Raw genomic sequence first — 24,562 nt, 5'->3', positions numbered from 1 at the left:
CCAAGTCTGTCATGTTTGAGAGAATGGAGTAGATAATGTATCCAACCTGTCCATTCTTCCAGTGGACCAATCCAAGGACAGTGCCAGACGTTCTGCTCCAAGTTCTTTGTTGCTAAGAATTTGAAGATTGCTTCTGCCTTCCTACTGAACACATAGTTACTGTATGAGTGTAGATCACGCGCATCACAACCAATAGGATACTTCAAAAAATATTTCAAAATATCTTTATATACTCTGTCAACATTTGGTCTTGACAGTTTGTAGTATCAAAAAGATAGATGTGTATTATTTTTCTGGACATACCGTAAATTCCGGACTATAGAGCGCACCTGATTATAAGCCGCACCCACTACATTTCGGGGGGAAAAACGATTTTGTACATACACAAGCTGCACCTGTATATTAGCCGCATGCGCCCACTTTGAAAAGAAACGCAATAAAAACACGAAATTGGGGTTTTTAAGGGTTATTGTTCTATCTTCGTTATTCATTATCCATTATCCGTTATCGGTCAGTTCATAATACGCTACAAAGCCTAGGAGCCGGGACACTTACTCTCAGCCAAAAGGCCAAGCTAAGGTCCTAACCCTAAAGCCTAGCTGCGATCATTGCGAATGCACCGTTCCCGGAGGTACTGCAATACCGGGCCGATGCGTGGAGTGGACAGAGCAAGCTCTTATTCCATCTCCGAAATGCAAAAATCAAAGATCATGGCAAGAGGTACGGCCAAAAGGCCAAGCTAGCCCTAAAGCCTGGCCAAGCTAAGGAACTAGCATCAAGGCCAAGCTAAGGGCCTAGCATCAAAGCCTTGCTAGGCCAAGCTAAGGACCTAGCATCAAGGCCAAGCTAAGGACCTAGCATCAAAGCCTTGCTACAGTCCAAGACCCACAACCGACGTAACCCTTACCCGATACAGTCTAAAGAACACAGCCAGCAAAATGAAAGGAAAATGATACCGGTAGTTAACACTTAATGCAGACCTGCAGAGTCCAGGTGCCCGTTGAAAGTAATCCAAGGAAAAAAGTGTATATTTCCAAAGGTAAAGGTGGGAAAAATATATATCCACTATTGTCGGCCGCGTCCTCAAACACGTCTCACCTTTACTCCACTTCCCGTCAGCCCGCGTTTGCCCCGCCCCGTCTTTCTCATTTGCTCGTACAAAACATATCAGAATAAGTTTCTAATATAAATACATTACAAAAATATACAGTTGCAAATGCATATTATACATGGTTACACATATTTACAAAGAAAGACTGTACACCAAGAGAGTTTTCAAAGCTTTAATAATAATAATATAAGTTTCATCCCAAACCGTGCCTGTGAAGGGTAGCAAAACGCTACTAGGAACATGCTCGCAACACAGTAAACAGCTCTGTTAACAAAACATACCATACTCGTAGTAAGCACGGCAAACCGTCCTCATCCTCCTCTTCAAAACTGACGTCATCAATGACGTCTTCCTTCAATATGGGAAAGAGACTTTGTCATATGGACTTGGTCCTACGCTCCTTTACTTAAAAACACGCTAGCATCACGCTCGCAGAGTAAGTCCTGTAACGGACTGCTCGACTGCGTTCAGCTTGCTCGACTGCGTATAGCTTGAAAGTTGCGTCATGTGCCTTTCTTTTTGCATTTTGAATGACGAGGATATGTCTACGCTAATTTAATTTGTGCACAAGCTAAGAAGTTGCAGTTTAAATCTTACCTTTTGTACTCGAGCGCCGGTGGCGGCCGTTAGAAAAATTACATAAATTGGCCGCATCACTGAATAAGCCGCGGGGTTGAACGTTTGGGAAAAAAGTAGCGGCTTATAGTCCGGAATTTACGGTACACATTTTCGGTAGAAAGAAAATAATCAAAAAGATCATTTTTTTTAACAATTAGAGCAACTCAATACTACTAATCTTCCGTAGTTTACAACACCAGTTTATATAAAATTATGAAATATTGCATTTTCTATGAAAACTACTAAAATTTTAAGAAAATCAGGCAATGTTACTTTCTCCCTTCTGTGTGGTGCTCTTGATTTAAACACAAAGGGCTATGTTGATACATTTCCAGTGCATCCTTAGACAAAGAGTGCTATCTAGAGCAGGGTGGGAAAAACACGGCCAGCGGGCCACATGCAGCCTGACTGCCTTTTCAACCCGGCCCGCAAGACAGAAATGATAAAAATATGATATTGTGTATAGAAAAAAAGGTACAGACGCTGCCCTACTTACGAACGAGGTGTTTAAGGTTTATATAAGTATATTTAAGGCTTATATAAGTAACCTGTATTGTTTTGGACTATGAAGTAAACATTTCATAAAATAATATGCTGTATAAAGATAAACAAAGTGAAGTTTAAGATAAAGTTACGTTTAACTTACTTTTGGAAGATGCCCGTCAACAGGTCCTACTCGGTGGTAAAAAGTGGCCAAAAAAGCGTTCTTTTCTCAACCGCATTAAGCTTTCTTATTCCACTTTTGTTTCAAAAGAAACAGCTTGCCTCTTCTTTACACTTTACGCCAACCATCTGGAGGAATGAAAGCATGACCAACTTGGGTGCCGAGGTGCTTATTTTGTTTGGGTGTCTGGGCGTTTGGGTTGGCCATGGTCAAATTTTGTTTTTTAATACTTTTTCCTTTTCTTTGTTTTTGTGTATCTGTCATGCTGTCGGTCACCCCTCTTGAGGGATATGACCAGGGTAGATAGATATCGAATGGCTGCACGAGATATTAAACAATAAAAATGTCTAAGTTCTTAGCGCGCTGGAGATATTATAGACACAGACAGTATAGAATGTTTACACACGAACTAGGAAGAAGAAGCTGATTATTTTTTTCTTCCAGGTGGATGCTGGGTGACCTCTCACAGCGCCACACGCTGGTAGCGGCAAAAAAAAGCACTACGGTATTGTCCTCTACTCGGAAAAAGGTGCACACAATACAAAATCTAACGTAGAGCAATGTCCGGATATTTTTCGACATCCCGAAAAAAGGTTTATATCTACCGTTTTTCTTAAGTCGACTGGCCGTAATTAGGGGAGCGTCTGTACTACTAATAAAGAAATGTTGTCCCTAGTGTTTCTTCATTTTGTTTTTCTAACCTGGCACTCTGCAAGTGCATACAGCTGCAGCTCTCCAGTGGCAGCAGCCAATCCCAGCACCACTTTTTCTGCCACAGGCACATGGCACCTGAAAAGATTGTCAGTAAAAATGTTATTAGGAAAAACAGTTTTGACACCAAATCAATTCATATCATAATACATAAAATTATTATTAGAATTCATCAACACTTGTTTTAATGCCAGATAAAAGGCCAATAGTTTATTCTAGTGGCCCACCATGTTAAGACCAGCTTTGTTTTTGTTTTTTAGCACACTCCATCATGGTTATAGAAAAACCTTTTCAACAATGAAGATATATTTAAGAAAGTCTTGAGGTTCTTACCATTTCAAATCTAAAATGGCAGGTGTATCGGTGCGCTGCATTTCAATGAGAGGAGGACTCATTGAAGCCTCCCGCTGGTGTTTGAAGAGGTACAACCGACCGATGCGGCTTGGGGCACTATCTTCATTTTCTTTCTACGGTAGGGATACAATTATGCAATTATTTATCATTGTTGAGCAAAATGAAAATATTGTTGAGATAGTAAAATTAAAAAGTCACAAAAAAAAAGTTAGGAATATCACAATTATGTATAAGAACCACTACACAGTCCCCAACCTTTTCACGGACTGGTTTGATGTCTGACAATATTTTCACAATATGGAACAAGGTTGGCATTAAAAATGGTTGTACTTTTCTAAATTAATAATAACAATTGCAATGATAAAATGATTAACAAAAACAATGACATCAATGATCAATGAAAATCCACTGAGTAATTATGTGCATTATTTGGGGGTCCTCGAAACAGCGCACCAACATCACATGACATGGGTAACTCATTGCAAAACATTCTGGTCGCTATGGTGACGTTGAACGCAATAATACAAACTTGCCAAATAAACCCACCCCCCAGAAAGTATGTAGGTTCTGTATAGTCTCTGTGCTGCTAGTCGTGTTCCTCAATAAGAATAACAAGCACAAATCATGGAACTTATTTTTCCTTCTGTGCGGCCTGGTACCGACCGGCCCACGCCCCTGTACCAGTCTGAGGCCCGGTTGTTGAGGATGACTGATTCATAGTATGTTGCTTTGATAAAATAAAATTGCAAAGGGGACCAGTGATTTGCGTAAGACTGCTTGTCTGTAAAAATTGTATTAGCAAAAACAGTTTTGACACTAAATAAATTCATATAATAATGCATAAAATTAGAGCCACAAAGGAGTCTGCTGGCTCGAGAGCATTCTCCATCCAGGCCCCGGTGCTGTGGAATGCTCCGCCTCCGGAGATAAAATCTGCAAACTCAGTGGAAGTTTATAAATCTAGACCAGGGGTCGGCAACCTATGCCACGCGTGACAGCAGTGGCACGCGAGGGGTTAACCAGTGGCACGCGCGCACACGTCAAAAAAATAATGATTATATTTTAAAAATGCGCATTTTTACCTGAAATTTAGACATTTTCAGTTGTGCACCGTGTTATTTAGAGGCTCCTCCTCTGCTTCGTGTGTCAGTGTGTGTTTGCGCAGCGCCTCACAGAAACACCGGCGCGCGATAAATGAACGAATCATGTCAGCTCCTCCAGCGAGAATATCTCGTTCTTTCCAGCCAGTGTGGACAGATGACAGCTTTGTTGAAAAAAATGACCATGCTGTTTATGCATCATGCCTCGAGAACATTGTACCTCGCACATCGAGTGTTAAACGTCATTATGAAACGAAACATGAATTCAAGGATAAGCCTATTCAATAGCTTATGATTTATGCCCACCTCGTACTTATCTTTACCTGCCTTTTTCAGACTACCTGGCTGGTGGTGATACGAGGGAGAAGGACGATTTGAGACGAGTCTGCATGGACCAGCCGGCAGAGATGGGAAGCTGCGTTGTTGCTGTTATGAACTTTTTGGACTATTTTACAGGCTTGAGGCGTCGTTGCTGTCATGCACTTTCTGGACAAATTTCAACATATTACCTATTGTTTTCTTTTTTTGATCTTCACTATGTTTTATGTACTGTTACCCAATGCTTAATGTATTGCACCCTGGTCATCCTGGAAGGAGGATGACCACTTGTGAGGCCCCTTCTCAATGTTACTTTTTTCCTCATTGAAGGATTTTATACATTTGACTATAAAGGATTTTATACGATTGAATACAAATTACATTTAATGCAAAAGATATTCACTGACTGGGCTGTAGTACAAGGTCAGGGCAGGCTGGTGGAAGAGGTTGTTTACATGAACGGCAGGAACGGGACGTACTGCTGATAAGATAATCAGCACACCCAGACGCTGATGATGCAGAAAAGCTCGGTGTTGTTTTAAGGACCCCAGACATCGGGACGCTCATCTATGAGATGGTGAAGCCCAGGGGGCTTCCTTTGCACGACCATGGGAGGAGCCGGCACACCATTATGCGGAGAGTAGATGGCCAATAGGAGAAAGCTAAATGACTTCAGAAGGACGCTTCCCACAGATGCCAATGTCGCTTCTTCAGTCGTCTCCGATAAAATTCACTTAGTTATTCTATGTCGGCTTCCTGTTCATTTTTCCCTCAAGAAATGAGCGCGCATAAATTGTTGGGTAAGTGTATTTGTGTTTGGTTAGGAGTCAGATAACTAATTCGAACAATTAGGTAAACGCTACATTTTGATAATTAGTTCCCAACATCGTGCTGTGGTTTTGAGTTTTTCCTTGCCCGCATGTTGGTTTAAGATCAGGGGGTGGTGTCATTGTAATCCTGTGCAGCAGTCCTTTGAGACATTTTGTGATTAAGGGCTATACAAATTAATGTGACTTGACTTGGGAGTATAAAGAGGGAGACTGAGGGTGATACAATCATATTTATGTTTGTTGTGACAGAAAAGGTGCAGATTTACCGTTTCCAAAACAAAATTTACTTGAAATGCACCACAGATCGTCACTCACCCCTTTTTGGAGCTGGTATGTCCCACAGGCCAGGAATCTGTGGCAAGGCGAGACAGGGCACCACTCCACTGTGTCAGCACTCAACTCTGTGTCGAACACTTGCAGACTGCGGGTTCGAGATTTCCATGCCATTCCTAATTCTTCTATATAAAACGGCAATTATTCAAAATCTGGAAAGTAGACAGTGTCAACTTTAATAACATGTGTTTCGACGAGGCAGAAAACGAATCTTTTTAATCGAGAGCTAGCTTGGATGCTAGCTTGCTTGACTCCAGTAGGGTATTAAACTGTTATTTGTTGATGTGTCGGAAATATAGAAATACATTTGAGTGTCGGAAAGTCAATTACGTTAAAAGTTATATAAATTAGTGTGTATAAACAAACTTATGTTGCTTTCTTGCTCTGCCTGGCTTTGAAGATGTAGGTATACAGGCTAACTAGCGCCATCTTGACTTCCGGTGGAAACTCGCCCGTTCACAAGAAATAAACGTCCTAAAACGAAATAAACACATTAATGGGTGTTATTAAAATGACGCAATTTTCAAATATTGCGGTTTATATTCCAAACAACTATTTTTAGATCATTTATATATTTGGTGGAATTTATTACACTTGGTGTGTTTTTATGTTTTGCTTATGTTATCAAGTGTGTGTGTTTTTTTTTCCAGATTTGTCATCTGAAAGAATTAAAAATAATAACAATGGAGGAAACCTAAAGATGAAAAAAAAGTAATGAATATGTCGTGACATCCGATGGAAACTCCACCCGTGACATCCCCTGCCCAGCCCGATGTGGAACACGCCCCTCATCGCGTCGTTAGTGCTGCTCGGATATCACCGCGATGGATTTTAATGTAAAAAAGCTTGCCACTGGCGCTGGATTGCTTTTTACTCGGGCTGTCCAGGTATCCAATTTCCCTATTTGAACCGTTTGCGTTGCACGGGTTTTGTGGACCGATGTTTTGGTCTTGTAACGTATGCTTCCAACCCGCAGTCGCAGTGATGGAGTAGCGTAGCTAATGCTACTTAAGATTGACACAGTAGATATGTTAAACAATCAATGGCATATGCTTTGTTTTGCGTCTTGTGTTTTTTAAACTTAATATGCAAAATCATTGTGTAAAAACTAACGCTTTGCATCCATCCTTATTTCCCTACAAACACCCAAATTTCGAGGAGATGTAGGCAATTTTACAACAGTGGTTTGCTTGCAAAACAACTTATTATGTGCATGTTTCTTCAGTTTACAGGAGAGAAGCTGGGACAGGCAGAGAAGACTGAGTTGGATGCTCATTACGAAAACCTAGCGAGCCGTGCAGACTGCACCAAAAACTGGACTGAGAAGATCTATAGACAAACTGTGGTCTTGCTGCAGCCCAACCCAAGTAAAGTGTCGCTTATGAATGTCATAAACAATGAAAACAATTCGATTGGCTGTCATTTAACTAAGTTTCTCTATTTAAATTCAATATTTATTTACTGCATCCTCATGCTGCCCCACTCAATATTGATTGGATACATGGCCGCAAACATCTGTTGTTTTCATGTTTACAAATTGGTCTCTACGGTTTGTGGCATAATCTATCTTAAAAGGACAGTGTGTAATCTTTAGGGCCTCCTAGTGGTACTAAAAAAAGCATTCAGAAAAAAACATTGATTTGAATATTGTACTAGGCAAAAACACCCGAATTAAATAACATAAAATACGAACATAAATTTTAAAAAAGTAGCTCCACCCTGATCTAAAATGTTCCATTTTTTTAGACGGCTTTATTGCCTAACTCAAATGATCCATCCCAAAAGTAGAACATGGTAATGCTCCTCCATCCATCCATCCATTGTCTTCCGCTTATACGGGGTCGGGTTGCGAGGGCAGCAGCCTTGAGACGTCCCTATCCCCAGCCACTTCCTCCAGCTCATCCGACGGGATCCCGAGGCGTTCCCAGGCTGGCCTAGAGACATAGTCTCTCCAGTGTGTCCAGGGTCGCCCACGGGGCCTCCTGCCGGTGGGACATGACCAGAACACCTCCCGGCGTCCAGAAGGCATCCTTATCAGATGCCCGAGCCACCTCAACTGGCTCCTCTCAATGCGGAGGAGCAGTGGCCCTACACAGAGTCCCTCCCGGATGACTGAGTTTCTCACCTTATCTCTAAGGAAGAACCCAGACACCCTGCGGAAGAAACTAATAAAACTGAGAACTATTGAGTGATGAATGATCAATAAGTAAATGATTTTTTTAAGGTTTGTTTTTCAGGCGACTTGGTTTTGAGTGAATCCATGACGAGAATAAATTTTCCATAATGGTTTAGTATGGAAAGCAAGGGAGTTGTGGGCAATAAAATCTAATACAAAAGCCATAAAATATCCTTTCAGATGTGTAGGAAAAGATAGAAATTTTTTTTTTCCCTCATTCTTATACAAACTGTTCTATTTTATTACTGTGTTTTATAGCCAAACTCAAAATGATCCATGTAAAAAGTATAATGTTGCAATAGCCCTCTAATAGAAAGAAAAAAATAAAACTGATGAAAATCGAGTCAATGATGAATGCTAAGTTTGTTTTTCAAACGTGTTTTTTATAAATCCATGATGATAATAAATATTCCGTTAATTAATATGATAAACAAGGGAGTTGTGAGTCAAAAATACTGAAACTTAAAGGAGGGTAGGTCATTGAATTTAAACAAAACTCTATTAGAAAATTGATTTACGAGCATCCCGATCCACATTGTTCTATCTTATTTCCTACCATATTGCCCAAACAAAATCATTAGCGATTTGTCAGTTCACAGTTGAAAATAAAAAGTCTTTAGCTTACTCTGTAACCTTTTTTAACATTTGGTTTGTTTGATTCTCCATGCTACAGTTGACCAAACTGGTAAGTCTTTTGTTTGTACTCTGTTTGGTCTGGCTCATTTGTTCCACCAATCCTCAATGTCGGTCTCACAGTAAATCATATTTTATGTCATATGGTGATGTGTAAAGGTATCAACACTGAACATTTTAAAAGCGTCCTTCTCTAGTGCCTTCTATAACCTCTTTCATATTCTCTAGGTGCTCGGATTGAAGAATTTCTATGTGAAAAGTTGGACCGGAAGTTGCCTTCCAGACTTACCAATGGTGAACTTCTAGGTCATTATATGCAAGATGCTGCTGAAGAATTTGGTCCTGAAACTCCATATGGTGAGTTTCTTTCATAACGTTTGAAAGAGAAAGCCAATCTGAACCTTTTGCTAACAATGTTTCGTTGTATGGGCCTCCACAACTCTGAACACGGAGTGTTTTGTTTGTATAATCGGGTCTACCAAATACTAAGAATCTGCAATCTGAAATATTATCGCTTATTTTCTATGAAAACTGAAAATGAAAAAAATAAACCAGGCAATCTTCATTTTTGTATAGAAATTACGTTTATTGTTTCAAAAAACCGTTATATTGATATCAATAAAGTTCTAAAAGGTAGTGTCTGTCAATTGAAAATATTCTACTTCCTGACGCCATCTTCTGGCTGAAATCATCGTTGCAGCTTGAGTCAAGCTGCTTGTATGGCGCATGCATGCAAGTATGTACGTATGTGTCTCTCCTGGATGCGCCCGAATAAACTCTTCTTTTTTAAATATTTTTTGGGGCTTTGGTTGGCCTTTGGACTGTATTTGAAACAGTCCTTTTCTTACTTTCACTATTTTAATCCTAGAATAAAAGAAAACCTCGAGCACACGCGTAAAATTTCGTTGATTCATTGAAAAATATTGAAATGAATTATAAGAAAAGACACATACTTTATTCTATCATATTCAGTTGCATTGTTAAAAATGCATATAGGTTAATATATTTGTATTATTTTGCATAACATGGGGCTCACCAAAAGGGAGCTGACAAGATTGTCATCCAGCTTGCTGCTAAGGGAACCCCAAAACCAATAAAACCTTGTGAAAGACTGACCAAAAAAAAAAGAGAAGAGAAATGGTGGTGTTCACTGTGAATCTCTGTAGGTTATTCTTTTGTAGTTTCCCTGTGCTTTGTAGCACTCGTTTCCAGTTGCACTACACGAGACAGCAACATTTAGTGGTCAAATATTACAGTGTGCCTTTAAATGCTACGAATGATAATTCCAAAAATAAAAACGTGTTTCATCTATTCAGAAAATGATTTTGAATATTGGCAATTCCATTAAATATTGGTTTAGAAAAAACAACCTGGTTTTATCGATGTCTTGGGGGCAACCATTTTGATAGAAGATGGCATCACATTTGCTACGGTTTCAGCTGTCAACCAATCATGGCTTTGCTCCAGAAATCAGTTACACTGTACCGTGATTGGTCGTTAGCTCAGCTCTTTGCTTTTTACGGGTGATCAGGAATAGGTGATTATTTACCGTATTTTCCGTATGTTCAGCTCTTCTCAGTTGTTTTTATAAATTACTTTTTATATTTTTATAAATTATAAAAAAATATATAATTTTCCTTGTTTTCGTATGTTTGTCTTTCTGTCGGTCACCCCTCTTGAGGGATATGACCAAGGTAAAAAAAAAAAAAAAAAAAAAAAACACCTGTGTTGTGCTGAAAAATGTCCCCCGCTCAACAATGCAAGTTTGAAATGATCAACACAGGCCTAGAGCGCCCTCTTGCAGTTTTGTGTGAAAATAACATGTGAAATGATATACCGGTAATAAAAATTAAAAACCTGATGATATAATGTGTTAATAATTTCCTATATAAGTCTCACCGGAGTATACAATAAGTCTCACCCCCCGCCAAACTATGAAAAGAAATGCGACTTATAGTCCAGAAAATACAGTAGTGATGCTAATTTTCTTTTCACTAGAACTTAACAAAAAATATGTAATTTCTCTCACTTGTAGGAAGCACTTTAATCAAGGTGGGAGAGTGCGAGAAAAGACTCGGAGCATCTGAAAGGGAGTTCCTTCATACATCGGCCATCAGCTTTCTTGCCCCACTCAGGAACTTCCTAGAAGGAGACTGGAGAACCATCACAGTGAGTGTGGAATATGCTACCTTTTTCAATTATAATACTAGTTTTTTGTTTTTGTCTGAATAAGCTTGCATCGTAACGGGATGGGTAGATTTAGCACAAAAAAATTTACTTTAACCATAAAGTTTATTTATGTCGAACAGGGGTGGGCAAATGATTTCAGTCACTGGCCGCATTGAGTTAAAAAAATAGGTTGGGGGACAAAGCAGAGAGGACGTTTTATTTTGTATTTGTTTATAATTAGATTTTTTTCTTCAAATTGGTTTGAAAATACACATAATTAAAGCAAAATGATAAATTAAGCTCATATTGTAAGTGCGGATTTTGATAAAAATCAGTTAGAGAAGATAAATATATTGATAAAAAACACATTTATTACAATTTTTACTCGATGCTGCCATCTCCTGGCATGCGTCATCATTGCTGTTTTTGTCAAGCTCCTTATGTTGTGCAAAAGTATGTGCACTTCCCAGATACACATGCTAAAACTCTTCATTTTTCCTGGGGTATGATTTGGCGTTTGGTCTGTACTTGAAACTGGCCTTTTCTTACTTTCACCATTTTCATGCTACACTAACACATAAAAACAAAATAACAACAGCAGGAATGAGGACAAATGAGGACGGGCCGTAGTTTGCCCACTCGAATGTAGAACAAGCAATAGATTTTGAATACGAATCTCCTTCTTGTGTGACTCTGCCATGGTTTTCCCCGGATTGCAATTAAAAAAGACAAACATTTTCTGATGGTATTAACACAATTATAATTTTTTTGGGCTGAATGACACTCACATACTGTCATGATTACTAATGTGACTTGGCTGTGCCCACTCCTTTAGCGCCAACTGCTGCGGGCTATGATTGGCTCCCGATCAGTACTTGTACCCAGTCCTGTCTGTCCCCTCTTCTCAGTCCGTCTGCAAACCTCAGTTAACACTCGGCAAGCCTTTTTCGACCCTGACTCCCACCTATCCCGTTCTTTGCTCCTGTCTGTTCCCTGGCTTTGACCTGTTTTTTTGATCGGGACCACGTCTACTCTCCTGTCCGGCTTTTGACCTCTTTCTGTCCCCGACCACGTCTTCTCTCCTATTCTGGCTTACGACTCGCTTCCGACCACGTTTTTGCTCTCTGGTCCCGGCTACTGACCCGTTTTCCCATCCCCAACACCGCTATCGCTCACCACGGAAGATCCACTTCCGCGTTTGAAGCACAATCCGAGTATCAGAGCGACCTGCTTCCAGCATCCACCAATCACCGGATCGTGGGCGCTACCCTTTCTCTTTCTTCCAATAAAACGAGTGAGAAACGTAACGCAAGTGGGTCCTGTCTCCGTTCTGGCCCTGACACATACTTGTATAACATTGGTAAAATGGCGGCGCCCTCTGTTGGCTGCGGCTGCATCGGCTCGCTACAACGGGTCAGGTGTATCGACATTTCGTTCTTACAAAGAATGACAATACAAAGGAAATTATTATTATTATTATTATAAAATTCACCAACCAGAGGAAATCTGGGAAACTGTGACACATTTGGAGTAACTTATTACAAACTGAATGCAATATTTCTTCTAAATTGATGAAGAAAAGCATATAATCCAATTATTCGTGAAAAATGAATTAGGCTTATAAATGGAAATAATTATAATTATTTTTTTTTTCTTTTAACTCATTCTTATCTTTCTGCAGAAAGAACGTCGTCAATTGGAGAATTTCCGGCTCGATTTGGATGCCGCCAAAGCAAGACTGAAGAAAGCCAAAGCAGCAGAGGCAAAGTCTGCTGTAAGTTAACCACAATAATATAATTCATGTACGGATACAATAATAATAATGAATGCTTATGTTCGTATTCATATATTTCACTTTGTATTCATAACTGTGGCTCTGTCAGGACAATGTGAGTATTCGATCTATTTTTAAGAATGAAGTGCACTTGAATCACTTTTATTTTTGCCACATTTTTTAGTTAATGATCATTAAGGATGTAACGATATTCAGATATTCACAATATGATAATTATCACAATATTGATAGTTTGTTAATACTGTAATATATGAAAAATAATAATCTTTTTTCCCCTTTTTGAAATAACACGTATTTTATAATATACCTATATATGTGTGTTTATATAATGAATTGATTACATTTATGAATAAATACGTTACATCGCGTTATGGTCTTCGGGACTTGACCAAATTAACTGCTGTGATAAACTAAGCCACTAGAGGGTGCTGGACTTAAACAAATGAAGTCACCGTTTTTTTAAACATGTTAGCTGCTTTCAGTATTGTGGTTTAATGCTGATAAATTGTGGAAACTTATAAAATGAATCGTTATTACTTTGATATTATAGTTATATCCTCAATCATCATAATCATCACTGAGTAAAAGCCAGAATTACACCAATTTTTGACCTAATTAGAAATGATGAAAACACTCAATGGAAATTGGTATATTCTCTGGTTTGACTCACTCATTTTTCTTTTATTTATCAGATTTTCGGTTGTTTCAAATGTTCATTTTGGTAGACTTCAAGGTTAAAAATTTTACAGCAGGCCTTTGTTTGCCGGAATAAACTGAAGATTATCTTGAGCTGCAAAATCAATTTCTTATTGAACTGCAGAAAAAAAGTGCAGTATTGTTATTCACTGAGGTGTAGTTATATAAGCAGGACCATTATCAATAAAAGTAAAGAATTTTCCACACTGATTTTTTAATAGTTGAAGCTTTTTCTTCTCTGTAAATATAAGATTTTATTGTTTTCTAATGCAGTGTTTTTCAACGCCGTCTGTCGAAAATGTTTGAAAATGACAAATATTTCACTGTACCACCTCATAAGCAGATAATTAGTATATAAAAAGAAGAAAATAATACTTTAAATAATAAAGAATGATGTGCTTTAATTATGGTTTTATTTCTTACAGTGCAATCTTAAACCGCTTTGTTCAACAAAATAAGTTATTAAATGTACTGCGCTACCTCATGAGAAGATAATTAATATATAAAAATCTACTGCCACCTACTGATATGGATGACTATTACAGTTCCTCATCTGAATATAGCAAAAATACTGAATAATGGCCTGATTTTTTTGAAAGCTAAAATTGGGCAAATTCCAGCGGCACACTAGACAAGGTCGCATGGCACACTAGTGTGCCCTGGCACACTGGTTGGAAAACACTGTTCTAATATATGTTAGCATCTGCATGTCAAACCGTTGCTGAGAAACCTTTTGGCGTGGTTACAGTTCTTGAACTTTATTTATAATTTGCAAGTCAAGTCATTTTTATTTGTGTAGCCCTTAATCTCAAAGAGTCTCAAAGGGCTGCAGGAAAATATCAAATCCTTTTTTATTTCGTTTTCCGTTTTTGTTTTTCCTTCTAAAGGTGGCTCCAGATTTTCAGGAGACAAGACCACGCAACTACGTGCTTTCTGCTAGTGCCTCTGCTGTAAGATTCATGTTTTTACTAAAAAGGAACCGAAAAATTAGCAATATTTTTTCCATGTTGAATGTCCTCTCTCAAGAGGTTTCCATACTTAAACACGGTTTCCATGAGTTCCCTTCTAGATGGCGTTTTTCTATCATTTCTATGCTAATGAATTCCCCTTTTTTATTCTGTCATTTTGTTTGTATCTTTCAGCTTTGGAGTGAGGAAGTTGAAAAAGTAAGCATGAGCTTTTTTTTGTTGTTGCTTCCTTTCCCTTTTTATTTTAAAATTTTTATTTCACCTTTTTGATTTCTGCGTTTCTTTAGTTGCACCAGAGCTAGATTGGGTGTTTTATCACACTCACAGAACTGCCAAACTACAAAAAATGACTTTCAGAAGATTCATATTTATTTATTTTTTTCTCAGTCATTTTGCAGTGGGACTGTGCTTGTGTTTGATATTGTATACTTTTATATAGGGCTGGATAGTTTTTTTATTTTTTGCCTTAATAAATGGAATTAATATTTCAAAAGTGCATTTTGTATTTACCTTTGTGAGTGATTATCCCAAAAAACACAGAAATCAGGAAAAGGGCAAATACTCTTTTGCGGCACTGTACTTCTGCACCTACGTTCCTAAATGAAGGCAAGGTCCAGATAATTTTAGCCCTACTGGATATTATTCTGATTAAAAATGGTAATTTTCAACATTAATTAGTCGCTTGCTATTAGATCAGTGCTACAAAATACTAACGAATCACTCATAGTTTACTACGCCAGTTTATATCCAATTACGATCTACCCATTGTCTATGAAAACTACGGAAAAATATAAATGAAAAATTAAGCAATTCTATTGACAAATTTGTTTTTTTATTTGGTTTTCTGTGGTGTGTAAGTGCCATATGCTGACACTTGCAGTAACAGCAGGTTTGATGTTGAGGTTTGATTGAAAATTGTCACGACCAGAACGGAATCAGGACCCAAATGCGTACCGTTAACCACAAGTTTATTGAATAGAAGGAGGAAGGGCAGCGCCCGCGATCTAGTGCTCGCTGGACGCGTGAAGCAAGCCGCTCTAGTAATCAGATCGTGATCCAAATACGGAAGTGGATCTTCCATAGCGGGAAATGGCGGTATCAGGGACGGAAAAACATGTCGATAGCCGGGAGAGAAGAGCAAAAATGTGTTCGGGATCACAAATGGGTCGTAAGCTGGGACGGGTGAGCAGATGTGGTAGGGCTCAAAAACGGGTAGTAAGCTGGGACGGGAGAGCAGACGTGGTCAGGATCGAAAACCATTCGTAGCCGGAGACAAACGGAGAGATCAGGAACGGACAGGTGCAAAAATGAGACAGGCGGGATTCAGGGTCAAAAATGCTTGCCTTGTAACAACAGAGGTTCGCTGACGGACTGACAACTGGAGAGTGACACGACTGGGTTGAAAAGGGACAGGGAACCAACCAAGTAGTCCGCAGCGGCTGGTGCCCAATGAGCGGGCACAGGTGATCCAAATCGGTAATCATGACAAAAATGGCGCTCCTGAGTTATTATATAAAAATGTTTTCAAAATGAAACAATATTTACATGATTTAAAATGGATTAGATCGATAGATAAAACAAAAAAGACAGTCCTACAGTATTGATGTGTTTAATATTAACAGAGTTTGACAAAATGGATTCTTGTAACTTGTCAATATTGTTGTTGTTTTTTCTTCATTTCAGGCTGAACACGAACTCAGAGTTGCCCAAACGGAGTTTGACAGACAGGCAGAGGTTACACGGCTTCTCTTGGAGGGTATCAGTAGTACACATGTGAGCCACAACATACATGTTTGATCGGTTGAGTTATTGAGTAAAAGATGCCAAAAGATTACGCAAGCACAAAATGCATATTGGTTTTCATAACAAGTACTAGATTTATTCCATTGTATTGTGATATTATTATCTTAGTATTCAGGAGTACTTGTTTAGTGTTCAAGTAAATATGTGATTGCTAATGTTATTACGATGCACTTACGGCTTAGATCAGTCTCTTATAAATATTTGCTTATTTAACTTAACATTCTTTTTTTAGTGATTTTTTTTTTCCTCATGAAGTCTTTTATTACATGTTTATTCTTGGGTGCCATGTCTAATCTCATTGTAAACTATGTTCACTATGTTATTAATGACAACAAAGTTCTATTTCAAATAAAATTGATGTTGCATCAATACTACTATAGTCATTAGTGAACAAATATTTGTTAGTGCTGTGAAAGGTTTGCAGTTGCACTGGACAATATAGCGACATCTAGTGGTCAAATATAACTGAGTGTCACTTTAAGTGTTAAAGCATATTCAATGATTTAAGTCAGATGTGAAAGTTAACTCAAGATAAAAGATTTAACTTGAAATGCATTTCGTTAACCTCATGCAAAAATGGCATTCCTTTATTTGGTTGGTTGGATCCCATAGCCACTAGGGCCGTAGGGCCACCAGTTCCTGCGGTGTGTCTTGGGCAAGTACAGCCTGGTGGCGCCCACCCCTCTCAAGACCAACATGGTTTTCCACCCGAACTCAAGGGGACATTTTTTGTGATAGGAGAATATGCTAACCACTGCACTATTTACTTTTCTTTATTTTTGAGACTGTTAAAAAATGTTTGTACTGAATTGGTGTTATTTAATTGATTAATTTATTTCATTTGATCTAATTGATGAATTAATTAATCAGTAATGATTGTCGAAATAATTAGCGAATAAATAAAGATTTTGCAGTGCAATAGTGGCCCTACCGTTCACAGATTTTTGATGTGATAATGGCTTCACCAACATTAACGAAAAAATGTTGGAGTATGGCCATTATCGTATACTAGGTATTTAAAGACTCAAGGCCATTATCACGTGTCAACAATTAAATGATGAATTAATTAATCATTTAGAATATTCATAATTAAATACCTAAAAGGTAATAAAAATATGAATATCTGAAACTGTTGTCTTACTGCCCAAGCATAAAACAAAAAAGAAATAGAAGAATAGAAAAAAAACAGTCTTGTCATTTTCGGACAAGGTTAGAAAACTGTATTTCTTTTTTCATTGACTTGTTTATAAGCCAGCGGAAAATCACTTAACAAATTCTAATACAGTATTATATTTTGAAGTAAAGTTAATTTTCACTGACGCTCTAGAATTTTTAGAATGAATAAAAAGTACGACTCTTTTACACAGCAGAAATAGTTAAAAATAGATTGGGTCAGTTAACCGAGTCAATTTGCTGTTTCAGATAAAAGATTGGGAATAATATATTCAAGAAAGTTTATATACAATTTCTGACACCGTTAAATTGGGTTTAAAACATGGATACATGTTTTCATGATAAAATTGCTACCGTAGTCTAATTGGACAATGGATGTATTTGGAAATGAATTTAATGTAAAAAGATTTTGAAGTGTGTAATTGAGTGTTGTAATTCAATTCCAGGTGAATCATCTCCGCTGCCTGCATGAGTTTGTGGAGGCCCAAGCAACATTCTATCAACAATGTCACTTCCACATGCAAGAGCTACAGAAAGAACTTAAAACGTGAGCGCCAAATGTCCGTCGTGGAATTAAGATAAGATAATCCTTTATTCGTCCCACAACGGGGAAATTTCTTTTGTTACCGCAATAAAAGACGATGAATCACAGCTAAAGAATGTCGACAATGTAAACAAGGAGTATATGAAAAAATATATAAGAAATGAAAACCACAATATTTCCAATGGAGAGTGTGCAAAATTGGGTAAAGTGGCCAGTGCAGAAGTCAATGGAAGGAGACCAAGAGGAAGGCCGCGATTGACGTGGATGAAAAGTGTTAAGAGTGCACTGCAGGAAAGAGGTCTAAATCTAGTGGAAGCTAGAGCTCTTGTTGGTGATAGGAATGAGTAGAGAGGTGTTTTAAAGAGATAGTGGGTTGTTTGGACGCGTTTCTAAGGGATGGGCAGGGCACTTTTATGATGCGGCAGGGGTAAACCAGTGAAAGTTGTCAGGCCCTGCTGTTGAACAAAAGAGTGTGTTGTGTCACCCTGACGCGAGTGACATGGCCGCTTTCTTGTGTCCTGTTTCATCTGGAGGGACGAAAGCATGACCGACTTGGGTGCCTAGTTGCTTAACTTGTTTGGGTGTTTGGGCATTCGGGTTGGCCATGGCCCACAAAATGTTGTGTCTGTTTTTTGCTACTTTTTCCCTTTTTTATTTTCTTTTTTTGCGTGTGTTTGTCTTGCTGTCGGTCACCCCTCTCGAGGGATATGACCAGGGTAGATAGATAGACAGTAATTTTCAAAATAATATATAAAGTCATGGAGGGTGTGCAGTCTATCGAGAGCACTGATTATTATACAGTCTGACGGCTGCAGGAAGGAAGGACCTGCGGAAATGGTTCTTCACGCACTCTGAGTGAAGCAGTATGACACTGAAGGAGCTCTGCAAAGCAGATATGGTGTCCTGCAGGGGGTGGGAGATGTTCCTAGTCATGGATGATTGCTTAGTCAAGTCAAGTCAAATTTATTTATATAGATAGCCCTTAATCACAAAAATGTCTCAAAGGACTGCACAGGATTACAATTACACAATTACCTGATCTTAAACCAACATGCGGGCAAGGAACAACTCAGAACCTCAGCGTGAGGAAAGAGAAACCTCGAAAAAGGACCTCACAAGTGGTAATCCCCCTTCCAGGATGGCCAGGGTGAATCACAATTAGCATACTATACACAAGCATAGTAAACACTATGTAACATGTTGAAAATTTGTCCGGAAAGTGCATGACAGCAGCGATGCCCCCAGCCTGTAAACTAGTCCAGAAAGTATATGACGGCCACGACGCAGTTTCCCATCTCTGCCAGCTGGTCCATGCAGGCGTTCACATGCTTCAGGTCAAACGCTGGTCCGCTGACTCATCTCCAAATTGTCCTTCTCCTTCGTATCACCACCAGGCAGGCAGTCGGAAAAAGACAGGACAATACAGAATATGAGGTGGGCATCATCCATAAGCTTTGGAATAGAAGTGTGTCTTAAGCCTCGATTTAAAAACTTCCATTGAGGTTGCAGATCTTATCCAACATCCTCCTCCCCCCTACCACCTCCACTGAGTCGAGGGGGCATCCCAGGACGGAGCTGGCCTTCCTGATCAGACTGTCCAGTATTTTCCTGGCGGCCATCTAGATGCTGCTCCCCCAGCAGACCATTTCCGTAGAAGATGGCGGATGCCACCATGGTGTCATAGAAGGTCTTCAGGATTGCCCCCTGCACTCTGAAAGACCTCAGCCTCCTAAGCAGATAGTCTCCTCTGCCCTTTTGTGTACAGAGCAGTTATGTTATGAGTCCAGTTCAGTTTATCATTTAGGTAGACGCCCAGGTACTTATAGATATCACATTGTGATGAGATTTTGAAGATGCATTGTCAAACATCTTCAGACAAAATGTATACTCTCAAATGTATTAACATGCTATTGGCCTGCGATGAATAGGGGAAAAGTGGGGATTTTCTTACTAATTATCTTTTGATGAAAACCAATCTCTATTTTGACCTGTTCTCCCCCAGACTCCCAAATGCTTTTGCATTGAACTCCAGAGGCTCCGTGCCTACTACAGACTTGACACCCGAAGATGCTGTGGAGACAGATACGCTAAAAATCGAGGAGGTGCAAGCCCCCGCTGCAGGAACCCGTAAAGCCAAAGTCCTTTATGATTACGATGCTGCTAACTCCAGCGAGCTTTGCCTCGTTGCAGATGAGGTGAGCTCCGATCAGAATCACATGTATGATTTGTGACATTGCACAAAACCATTTCTTTTCTCCAACTAGCCGTTCTAGTGTGCCTTGAGACCTTGTCTATTGTGCCGCAGGAAAATGCCCGATTTTATCTTTGCAAAAAAAGCATTCCATTCTTTAGTGTCTTTACTTTCTTCCCGTGATCAGCCGAGTAGCTGTAATATTCATCCATGTCAGTAGATGGCAGCAGATTGCTCTTTTTTTTCTTTCTCTGTACGAATTCAATGCTCATGAGGTAGTAAAGGGAAATATATTCAATACCTCTTTTTGTTTCAAATTGTGCTGGGAAAAATAACAATAATACATCAAATAAAATATAAATCTTGCCATAATGTTCCTGATTATAGTTAATATTTTCTCAGGTTACAATAAAAGGATAAAATGTAGTAAACTCTATTGTTCCATTGTTGATCATGTTTGCCCATTTTAGGTATCATTACGGTTATTTTTCTAGTAAAACAAAATTAAATTACAGTATAACAGGTTAAAAATATTGTAAAAAAAAAAAAAGAATAAATTGTATTACCTCCTGAGCAACGGTGATTACAAATAATCAGGAAAAAAACTTTATACGTACTGTCAATTTAGGGAACATGATCATTTAAGCTTTTAAAAAACAAACATGAAACTGGTGCCGGGAATTTATTTTGAAGCATACGGTGTGCCACAAGGTTTTTTCATACACAAAAGTGTTGGCTCAATGCGATAGTTTCCGGAGGATCGTTCGTAAGTTGAATTTGTTGGTAAGTTGCTTCAGTGCTATATTTTGTATGTTTAAGGTTTGTGTAAGTAACCCGTATTGTTTTGTCCTTAAAATAAACATTTCATAAAATAATATGCTCCATAAAGATAAATAAAGTTAAGTTTAACTTATTTTTGGAAGATAAGCTTCAAGGGGTCCTCCTTCGTGTTAGAAAGTGGCCGAAAAAAAGCGATCCAACCATTTTTCTCAACCGCATCAAGCTTTCCTATTCCACTTTCGTTTCAAAAGAAACGGCTCGCCTCTTCTTTACACTTTACACCAACCATATTGAATGGATGCACGAGGTATTAATCAATAAAAATGTCAAAGTTCTTAGCGCGCTGGAGATACAGTATAGGATGTTTACACACAAACTACGAAGAAGAAGCAGATTTCTTTTCATTCGGGTGGATGCTGGGTGACCTCTCTCAGCGCCACGTGGCGGAAAGAAGTACTACATCACTGTCCTCTACTCGTAAAAAGGTGCACGCAATACAAAATTTAACTTACAGCAATATCCGGATATTTTTTGACATCCCGAAAAAAATGTTCGTATCTACCGTTTTTCGTAAGTCGAAGGGTCGTAAGTAGGGGAGTGTCAGTATGCTGCAAAAACCTTCTCTAGTGTGTTGGAGGAAATTCTCCGAAAAATATAAAAGCACTGGTAAAAACATTCCTCTGTTTTTTTTACGCAAATAAAGATAAAATTCTAAGAAACATTAGGATTTAATACGGTATTTTATCTCATTGTAAATTATCTTGCACTTCAGGATGGAACTTTTTAATATCATTGTGCATTATTTATTTTTTAATGACGAAATCTATTCATATTAAAATCAATCAATCTATTAATAATAAATAAACCCATATTGACATAAGCTGGACTTACAATAAACTTATGTTAGAGCGGGGCCTCAAACTAGCATCCCGGGGGGCTCAAATGGCCCCTAGTCAGCGAGTTTGAGACCCCTGGTCTATGACAACTTCAGACGTCATTGGCAGTGAATGAGTGAAAAGAAATTCTGTGGCATCCTAGACAAAATATGAGGTAAAAGATTAAAAAAAATCTTATTTTACCTTATTTTTTGTGTGTGTTGCAGATAATTACAGTTTACACTGTCCCAGGAATGGACTCTGATTGGCTGGTTGGTGAAAGGAAGGGCCAAAAAGGAAAGGTTCCTGTCACCTACCTGGAGCTTCTTAGCTAAAATAAATAATCCACACTCCTCAAGGGTACTACTGAAGCCATGAGCGTACTACAGTCTCCCCGATATTTATTTCCAGTTGCACTCACTGTACTTTTACTAGCATAACAATATAGCAACTATGCGAATTAATCTACAAGCTTCTCACTTTTGATGAGCTGCACGTGTGTTTAGTCACAATCTTTCAAACTTCAATTGGAATGGCTTTTGCAATTGGAAGTTTACATGGAGATACTGTAAATTGAATTCGAATTACTTGTTCACGTAACAACCTTTAACAAAATGAGCGATAATACACCTATAAGCAATATACTTGGAAGCAGAGATTTCTTCTTGGACCTTGCCCATTTTGCATAGGATCTTATTGGCCCGAGGCTTTACAAAAAATAGACTGACTGTACATAAGAAAGAGTAAGCAACCAAGGAAATACAGTGACTTGCAAAAGTATTGCTATATTAATATAAGTTTTGCACATCTTGAAAGAGAAATAGTTGCCCATTCTTCTTTGCAAAACAGCTTAAGTTCCATAAGGTTTCATGGTGATCATTTGTACTCCGCATTTTTCAGATCTTTCCACAATTGCTCCATATGATTGAGGTCTGGACTTTGGCTTTGCCATTCTAACACCTTTATATTGTTCATCTTAAAGCATTCCATTGTAGATTTTGTTGTTTTGGCTCGTTGTACTCTTGGAAAGTGGACCTGAGCCCTGTTCTCAGGTCTCTTGGAGACTCCAGGAGATTTTCTGCTAGAATGGCACTGTATTTGGCTACATCCATCTTCCCATCAACTCAAAACGATCTTACCAGTCCCTGCTGAAGAAAAGCAACCCCAAAGCATGATGCTACCACCACCATGTTGACAGTGGGGATGGTGTTTTCAGGGTAACATGCAGTGTTACGTAACATTTTACATTTAGCCCAAAAAGTTCATTTTAGGTCTCATCTGACCAGAGCATCTTGTTCCACATCTTATTTGTGTCTCCCATGTGGCTTCTTGCAAACGGGCTGTTATATAAAAGCCTTTCTTCTTGCCACTCTTCCATAAAGGGCAGATTTATGCAGAGTACAACTAGTAGTTGTCACAGTTTGTCCCACCTCAGCTGTTTATGGGATCTTGGTTGCCTTTCTGATTAGTTTTCTCCTCATTTAGGCCAAAAAGTTGAGAGGGGCAGCCAGGTATTGGTAGGTTTACACTGGTTTTATGCTTTCTCCATTTTGATATGATTCCTCGCACAGTGCTCCAGGAGATGTGAAAATGTTGCGAAAAATTCTTGAATCAGTTTCCTGCTTTGAACTTTTCCATAACTTTATCCCAGACCTGCCTGGTGAGTTCTTCTGTCTTCAAAACACTGTCTGTTCTCCAGTGTCTGCTTTCACAGACATCTGAGCCCATCACAGAGCAGGCGCATTTAAGCTGAGACTTAATGACACACAAGTGCACACTGTCCTTCTGAGTCATTTGGGTGGACCTTGGATTATTTAGAAGTCTTTAGGGAGTCAGTTAAGCTGAGAGAGCAGAGGTCGAATTTTCTAGTTTTTTGTTGTTGTAAATATTATACAACATGCTAAAACAATTTAGTTCCACTTCACAATTGTCTCACCTATTTTTGATTCTCAGCAAATATTTTCAGTTTTTTTAGAATTAAGTTTGAAGCCTGATATATGGCAAATACTTTCGCTAGGCACTGTAAACAAGCAGCTCCTTCGTTTCGTCCTTCGATTTTCTTTGAAGGAATCGACAACAAATCGTACCTGGAGTAAACGGAGTACTTTTACTGTCAGCTTGAATCTGGAGTCCACAGACAACACCAAATTACGACAGTCAATTTGTTTTTGAGTATTGACAATTTATCTTTCCAATAATTAGACGGTAAGAGTTAGTTTCGATGTCGGGTTTAAGTTTTCCTGGAGCCGATATTTGCCTGCAGTATGAAGTAAAGTGCCTTCCTATCTGTTTTGTCTGATTTGGCTAACTGTTCTCAGTGCACCCCACTGTTATGTCGAGAGTTCGATCATCAATTCCACTAATGTAATACTACGTTTTTGTGAAATCTCCTTTGTCGAAGCCCGTTGGTGTATTAATGGCAACTGTCAGAAAACATAATTCCAATACGTGCTTTTATTTTATGTTATGGAATGTGTCCTAATGCATTGAACTAAAATATGTCGGATTTAATTGTCGCATGCCACGTTCGGAGCTACTGTACGTTGTTGGAAATCGGAACGACACAATTTAAAAAAAAAGACCTAGTGATATGCACTCTTTCCCGTTTACTACATGTACATGCATGTACGTCTGGCAGCTTTCATGTTTATGGAATGTTTTTATTAGAGTGAAATTAATCTAAAGCCAAGTTGTGTCAATAAAGTCTTAAAACCCTTTTC

The 24,562-nt window shown here is 38.7% G+C and overlaps 2 protein-coding genes and 1 pseudogene across 5 annotated transcripts in view; 1 reads left to right on the top strand and 2 right to left on the bottom strand.

Annotated features, from left to right (window-relative positions):
- dph7 (diphthamide biosynthesis 7) overlaps nt 1-6,501 on the bottom strand; it is an 11,569-nt gene extending 5,068 nt beyond the window's left edge. The window contains exons 1-5 of one of the 3 annotated variants that reach the window (XM_088336834.1): nt 6,406-6,501; nt 6,022-6,164; nt 3,438-3,571; nt 3,095-3,182; nt 47-141 (exon numbers count right to left, since the gene is read on the bottom strand). In XM_088336834.1, the coding sequence (XP_088192960.1) occupies nt 47-141; nt 3,095-3,182; nt 3,438-3,571; nt 6,022-6,153 (449 nt within the window). In that variant the 5' untranslated portion in view covers nt 6,154-6,164; nt 6,406-6,501. Of the gene's footprint in view, nt 1-46; nt 142-3,094; nt 3,183-3,437; nt 3,572-6,021 lie in introns of all 3 variants that reach the window. The other 2 variants (XM_088336833.1, XM_088336835.1) reach the window with 2 other exon arrangements.
- LOC148366406 (U2 spliceosomal RNA) lies at nt 610-743 on the bottom strand (annotated as a pseudogene).
- LOC148366404 (endophilin-B2-like) lies at nt 6,032-24,562 on the top strand. 2 transcript variants are annotated; one of them, XM_088336836.1, is made up of 12 exons: nt 6,032-6,133; nt 6,690-6,926; nt 7,265-7,406; nt 9,077-9,205; nt 10,884-11,017; nt 12,699-12,791; nt 14,396-14,458; nt 14,651-14,674; nt 16,160-16,249; nt 17,899-17,999; nt 19,999-20,191; nt 22,070-24,562. In XM_088336836.1, exons 2-12 carry the CDS (start codon nt 6,864-6,866, stop codon nt 22,175-22,177), a joined length of 1,140 nt encoding a protein of 379 aa, XP_088192962.1. In that variant the 5' UTR covers nt 6,032-6,133; nt 6,690-6,863; the 3' UTR covers nt 22,178-24,562. The 2 variants fall into 2 exon arrangements, with proteins under 2 accessions (XP_088192962.1, XP_088192963.1); XM_088336837.1 differs by lacking the exon at nt 14,651-14,674.

Source organism: Urocampus carinirostris, chromosome 5 (assembly GCF_059441175.1).
Source record: "Urocampus carinirostris isolate Australia breed hairy pipefish chromosome 5, RoL_Ucar_1.0, whole genome shotgun sequence".
Lineage (NCBI taxonomy): Eukaryota > Metazoa > Chordata > Actinopteri > Syngnathiformes > Syngnathidae > Urocampus > Urocampus carinirostris.
This window is presented reverse-complemented; position numbering and strand designations above follow the sequence as displayed.

Excerpts from the sequence above, each read along its gene's own strand:
- LOC148366404 (XM_088336836.1), top strand. The coding sequence starts at position 6,864 with ATGGATTTTAATGTAAAAAAGCTTGCCACTGGCGCTGGATTGCTTTTT. Across the intron at positions 11,018-12,698 it reads GAGACTGGAGAACCATCACA|AAAGAACGTCGTCAATTGGA; the intron begins GTGAGTGTGGAA and ends ATCTTTCTGCAG. Across the intron at positions 16,250-17,898 it reads AGGGTATCAGTAGTACACAT|GTGAATCATCTCCGCTGCCT; the intron begins GTGAGCCACAAC and ends ATTCAATTCCAG.